This window comes from Ceratosolen solmsi, unplaced genomic scaffold (assembly GCF_000503995.2).
Source record: "Ceratosolen solmsi marchali unplaced genomic scaffold, CerSol_1.0 scaffold7, whole genome shotgun sequence".
Lineage (NCBI taxonomy): Eukaryota > Metazoa > Arthropoda > Insecta > Hymenoptera > Agaonidae > Ceratosolen > Ceratosolen solmsi.
The window spans coordinates 5,953,540-5,960,181 of record NW_011948413.1 but is presented as its reverse complement, the minus strand read 5'-3'; the positions used below and the strand labels follow the sequence as shown (position 1 = coordinate 5,960,181).

The 6,642-nt window shown below is 49.0% G+C and overlaps 1 protein-coding gene across 1 annotated transcript; it reads right to left on the bottom strand.

Moving 5' to 3' along the window:
- Window positions 1-225: 225 nt before the first annotated feature.
- On the bottom strand, window positions 226-3,628 carry LOC105367404 (nuclear factor NF-kappa-B p100 subunit-like). Its single transcript, XM_011506101.1, has 4 exons — window positions 2,632-3,628; window positions 2,031-2,392; window positions 270-833; window positions 226-239 (listed from the first exon to the last, which is right to left on the bottom strand). Exons 1-3 carry the CDS (start codon window positions 3,468-3,470, stop codon window positions 400-402), a joined length of 1,635 nt encoding a protein of 544 aa, XP_011504403.1. The 5' UTR covers window positions 3,471-3,628; the 3' UTR covers window positions 226-239; window positions 270-399.
- Between the last annotated feature and the right edge of the window lie 3,014 nt (window positions 3,629-6,642).

Sequence of the window (6,642 nt, the reverse complement as noted above, 5' to 3'; positions counted from 1 at the left end):
CAATTGGCCAAAAGCGTTACAGGACACTATCCTTGCAACTGTCTGTAAAAAACTACTACATAACTAGATTTATCTTTTGGTAATTTACTCGGCAGCGAAACTGGCGAGTAACTCGACTATTTGGTAAATTCCTGGACAGCGATGGAACTCGTAACGACGGTCTCTCTCTTTTCGCATTCGCGTAGGCCAATTTACCAAGCGACACGATAGTACTTCCTTCCGCCCTCCTAGTCCTCCTCCTCCTCCTCCACCTCCTCATCCTCCATCACCTCCTCCTTCTCGGTACGTATACTTGTTACGGACTCGATAAATATGTATAGCGCATCCGGGCTAAGAGCCGTCGATGACAAATCTCGCTCCCTCATCCATCCAGTACTGTTGCTTTATACGTCGGCCTCCTCAGGCTGTAATGACAGCTGCGTTCGGTGTGAGGGTGAGCCTCGAAAAGGGGCTGATGTTCGGCACGTAAACGTCGACGTCGACCTCGTCGTCGGAGCCGCCGCTACTGCTGCCACTATCGCTACTGGTATCGATCTCGCATGGATGGACGCCAGGACTGGCCCCGAGACAGAGGAGATCCTGCGCAAGCTGAGGCTGGAGCTCGAGGGCGGTTTGATAGGCCGTGAGGCCGCCGTACGTAACAGCGTCGAGGCACGAGCGGCACTCACGGGCGAGGTAGTGCACTACCTCGCGGCAGCCGTTCTCCACCGCTAGATGAAGCGCCGTCTTGCCGCCGAGGCCCTCCTGCGTGCCCGCGCACGCCCCTGAGAGCACCAGCAGTTCCACGAGTTCCAGCTGACCCTTGGCCGCGGCTATGTGAAGACACGTTTTACCTGGAATAAACAATGGATGTTCGGTTAAGAGATTATTGTTAATTTCATCGCGTTGGCTTTCCTCCTCCACCATGCGCGGCTCACTTAAAATTCTCCGCTCGTTATTTTTAACGAGGAAAGTGTGACGGCGAATACGCGCGCGCGCGCACCTTTGCCTTATGACGGGTTTAACCCATATATCTTTAGATTAACGGGACAGTGGCCGTCGAGGAGGTTCGGCCGAGGAGACTCTACCGAGGCTGGGAGGAGAGGAGTAGCGGGAACGAGCTCGCCCGACGACTCGATTAGATAGATCGGTCGGCGCCGATTTGGCGCGCACTGCAACGGCCTCGCTCGTTCCAAGGAGGCGAAGTGCTTCCGAGTTGGGCGGCGAAGAGTGGGGGAGGGGCGTACGCGGGGTAGGAGCCCCCGCCGCTCGTTTATCACCGCGCGACAAAAATAAACGGAGCCGGAGCCGGAGCCGAAGAATACGAGGATCTTGAGGTGGGTGGATGTGAAAGGGTGCTCATCGCGGTATACATTGTGCGGGGTGGGAGGGGAGATTCAAAATAGCGGAAGTATTTCGATATGACGTGGGGCTGATGTTGGGACATTTGGTGGCCACCTTGGAGGACCGATACGAGCGGGAATCGGGAAAAAGGAATTCGCGAAGAATTCCTTTTGCTCGTGAAAGGAATTCCTCGCGAGACAATACAGGAAATTCCCGATTACGGTGTGCATCATCCGTCAGACGCGCCTACGAGATATTTAAGAAGAAGAGATGGGGGGGCTCATTAACGCTTCTGGAGTTTTGGCCGTTTCGTCTCGGCTTTAACACGCGTACGTAACGAGATTCCCGAAATATCTCCTTGGGTGGGGAACAGCAGAATATTGTCGATCATCTCCATCGCTTCCGCCACCACCCCCTCTCGATCGACGATAATCGATTATTAGTCTTTTTTTTTTTTTTTTTTTTTTTTTTTTTTTTTTTTAGAGAGAGAGAGAGAGAGAGAAGAGACGCGTTCGGAGCATTTCACAGTAGTAATCGAGTAAGTCCGGTGATCTCCAACTGGATTGGTATTGTTAATGGGCCCTACCCCCGCGCGTATCCTCCATATTCGAAAATATCGGTGAAAAATAGAAGTGGAGACAGTGCGGGAGGAACAGTAGCCATAGAGGAGTGAAATTGAATCTTGTCGTCAGTAATGGAAGACTCACCAATATAGTTTCGGGTCTCGAGATTCTGGGTGAGTGGCATTATGTCGTACTTGGGCACGGTGCTCGCCAACCAATTTCTCTCGAGGATGTTGAGGGGCTCGAGGAGAGCCTTGGCGCTGGCAAAGTCGCCGATGGCGCAAGCCAGGTGAAGGGCCGTATTGCCGCCGACCGTTCTCAGACTCGTGTTGGCCCCAGCGAGCACGAGCCTGCGGACGATGACGGACTCGCGGCTCACCACCGCCATGTGCAGCGCCGTCTGCGAGTCGTCGTTCATGATGTCGAGGAGGCAGGGGTGCGGGGCCATCTGAATGAGCCAAAGCGACGCCTCCACGTGACTCATGGCTATGGATATATGCAGCTGCCTGTTGACAATAACGCAACGTCAATATCTGATTAGTTGAGTGAGAATGAGGATGAGGATGGGGTGGAGGAGGAGGAGGAGGAGGTGGAGGAGGAGGATGATGTTGGGGAGAGGGGTGGGGGGGGGGGGGAGGGGGAGGTAGAAGAGAGGTGTAGCGGCAGGTTATAATCCGGGTAGGAAGGGATCATCATGGACGCTGAGATGAGAGCTAGTGCTATTGTTACTACTGTTAGTACTTACGTGTCGCCGTCAGCGTCCTGCTTGAAGAAGAACTCGTAGGGTTGCTCAAGGAACTCGGCACCCTGCTCGGATCGCTTGACGTTCAACTGATGGTGGAGGAGGAGGAGCTGCTGGCGTCTGCCCGCCTCGAGATTGTTGATGCCGGCGTGCTTGAGGCTGAGGTTACGCACGAGGTGCTCGCTGAGCTCGAGCTCGGCGCTCGCGGACGGCGGTCCCAGGGCTCTCATCTCCGTATTCTGGTCGCAGTAGCCCGTGAAGTTGCCGCTCGTCGATTCGCCACCACCCGCGCAATTCTCACTCCACATCTCTCGATGATTGGCCGCTGAGCTCGAAGAAGCACACGTGTATCCGTGCGCCGCTGGCGTCTGTCCGATTTTCGCTCTCGCTCTCGCTCTCTCTCTTTGACCGCACGACCGCTCGGCTCGGACTCTCGAACTCGACTGATGCGCCGCTCTCGCGGCCGTTCGACTCATGGCCGAGGAGGCGCTTTCGTGGTGGCGGGAGGCGCAGCCTTGGAAGTGGGGTGAGACCGGTGTGCCGGTGCCGGTACCGATGCCGGTGCCGGTGTCGCTCGAGCCGCTATTGCTGCCGTGGCCCCGGGGAAGCTTAGATTTTGGGAGGGAAGCAACGGGCAGCCCCGTGGCGTAGGGGTGGGATTTCCCCGCCCGAATCTTGACTGGTCTTCGCGGTGGCGTCGACATGTTGGGAAAAATCTCTTCTACGTCGTTCGGCTTTTTTGTTGCTTTTATGCGTCGACGGGCATTGGCGAGGGAAATAGAATCGGCGCCACAGCGATCCAATAAATTCTTGCTCTGGTTTGCGATAACCTCGCCCTCCATTATTACTAACCCCCTCCTCGATTATGTTTCCCTAATGCAAATGCAATGGACCTTATACGCAACGAGCAAGGATTAATTGACTGCGCAACAGTTGGATTCCTTTACCAATGACTCTTACATTCTTTTAATGTGCCGTCCGTGGATTTTGAGTTTTCTTTGACAAGCTGGCGATGAGGGGGCAAGGGGCGCGCTCTTCTCACTAAAATCAATGAGAGAAATGAAATATAGTCGATTGATTATTGAATAAAGAGAGGCTGAGAATCGCGGAAGAATTTCATGTTGGAAACCCAAGTGCATTGTTCATTGCTCGAATGAGCGGCAATTCGCTTCGAGTCAGTATTCGTTGTCAATGTTATAATAGAGTTAAAATCGCAATGTAATATTATTCTTCGGTTGCAATTTGACACAAGTAAAACTACGGAGAGATCCATTTATTGGGCGAATTACTTGATCGTTGTTATTCATCAATTATCGAAAAAACAAACAAAAAAAATCTCGATAATATTATAATTTGTTTTTCTACTAAAAATGACTGAAAGATGACACGTGATCTTCCGTAAAACTTTGTTATGCAATTCGAATATTTGCTATTCGAGTTCCACTACTATTCTACATTCAATAATGAGGATTATAATAAATAATTGTTAGGGGACTGCTGCATACCTCGCACTCTGTTTTATCTATTTTCTACTTACATGATAAAGTATGAGCCTAGATAATGGACAGACCAATATGGCGTACTATTACTATATGTACGTGACAAACGGCACCAAGCAAGGATGCATATTAATACAAGGCGGACCATTTATGTGGCCTATAAAATTAAAGATAATTTATATCGATAATAAATGCTAAACAATGTATTTTAATTTTTCAGATGTGCCATGTATGCATATTGTAAGCCTGGAAAACTTTGCAAAAAGACTACGGCCAATGCAGTTTCCATCTACATATGAATTTGAAATGCCGTATAACCTAATGATTGTGTGCGTTGCATTAACAATACCGTATTTTGAAATAAAATGTGTACGGTGTGTGGGTGGATGGGTATGGTTTCACTAGTATTAGAATGAGAAACTTAATGGAATTTGTCCCTTCAATATAAAAATCAAAAATAATTTGTCCCCCTTGGCTTCGTTCGCACGAAATACTCCATTTTTAATTTAAAATCATCAAATGTATGAGACACTGGAGTGCTGGGGGTGGGGGATGGGAGGGAGCGGGATGAACAACGGTGGTGCTAGAATAATAAAGCTTTATAACTAATATTAGAAAATTAATATTAGAAAAGGCGTAATTGTTGAGTTGAACGAAAAATAAGAAGAAGAGAAAATAAATAAATAAATAAATAAATAAATTATATATAAAAACCAATGTAATTGTAATAGGCAGTCGTTAATTGTATTCTCGGCCATTAGTCCCAGTTTACAAATGCCGCACTATTAATAACGACGTAAATGCGTAACTACGTAACTAATGCAAAATCGCGGGAGTATAGAGAGAAGAAAAAGCATAGGGGCCGCTTAACGCAATGTTCCGAAACATGTTGCTTCGGGGGAAACCCAACTCGTAACAATGGAGCTTGTGCTACGGCCCCAGAGGCTCGGCATGTGTACACACACGGGCAAAAAAAAAAAGAAGCGATATCCGGTACTCGTTACGGGGGAAGGACCGACGCATGTAAGTACCAGTCGAAGCCAAGGCCAGAAAAACCCAAAATTAGACCTCCACCCCATATACCTGAGCCTCGCTTAGATTGTGTAGGCACGGGAAAGCCCCGTGTAACACATTTTCCACATGCCCCAGCAGTACGAGCCACACGTGGGAGGAACACGTACTTGCCTGCTTTTACGGGGCTACGGTACTTCGAGCCCTCGATCTCCGTTCTCCTCCTCTTCCTCCTTCTCATCGTTCTAACCACCCCCTCCCCCCTTCCACATTCCACAGCAATCCACCGATCACCCGATTCCCCTTTCGGGAAACGGCCACGATCCAACTGCCAAACGCTACCGCTACCGTCGCCCCCGACAACTAAAAAAAAAAAAAAAAAAACACTGATGGGTAAAAATCGATGGGCGCCTGCACTAAGGCAGGAGCGTTCGCGGAGGCTTTTGAGGAGAGCGGGCGCCCAGATATGATCGCAAGTTGTTTCGGCAAAAGTCGCTACCTCTTGACTTCTCGGTTTATGTTTGTTATTTTATCGAAGCCTCGGGAAGCCTCGACTTTGGTGTGCGAGCGCACTCTCTTCTTACAGCTAATCGCATTTCAACGAATGCAAGCACGCGCGATTCCACTCCATGCTCGCAATAATTTACAGAGCTCGACTTTTCGATCTGTCCTCGGACTTGTCTTTGACGTTGAATTCCGTTAGCGCAGGAAGCTTCGCCGCCGTTCTTACGGTAAGGAGATTCACGCCAGACTCTGTAAGACTTTGATTTAAACGAGCAGCCGATCAACTCGGATCGTAACTACGAGACAATTGAACTCGTGAATGCACCAGCGCAAACGAGCTTTAATTATCCTTTAAAATGATAATCTATGCCAATGTAATTTTTAAATAATGATTGCGTAAGCAATTCAACATTTACGCTAAAAATTCACTAATCATCCTGAAATCTCAAATGAAGAAAGGAAAGAACCAACGCCATTCGTGACAATCGTGGCGCTTAAAATCACATTTATTACAAAATTATACACGTGCGTGCGCGAACGCAATGCGACAGAGTGTTAGAGGGCGGGGGGGGGGGTAATTTCAAACATTCATTCGCAATGGGACTGTATTCAAGTGGTAAAACAGAGAGGTCTAGCAACGTGAGTAATATAAAAGTAACGCCTTAAGGGTCGTAAATTTAAAGACCATTTACGTATGGATAACCGTTCGATTGATAAATCGATAAATGTCCCTTTAATTATTTTTTGCATGCTTATCGACCTGCGAAAATAGATAGCAAGCGCGACATCGGCAAAAGTCTGTCTAGGATGAAAAGCGAACGTTTTCCTCGACACAAATGCAAATCAAGCGCCCGCACCCCTTTCTCCGAGCAACTATAAAAATAATATGCGTCCGAGTTGGGCAGCCGAGCGAACTTTAGATTTTCGGGGAACGCGGTGAAGTAGACGTGCAGCGCAGCGAAAAGTCGTGCAAGGACGGTGAGAGGAGGGGGGGGGGGGG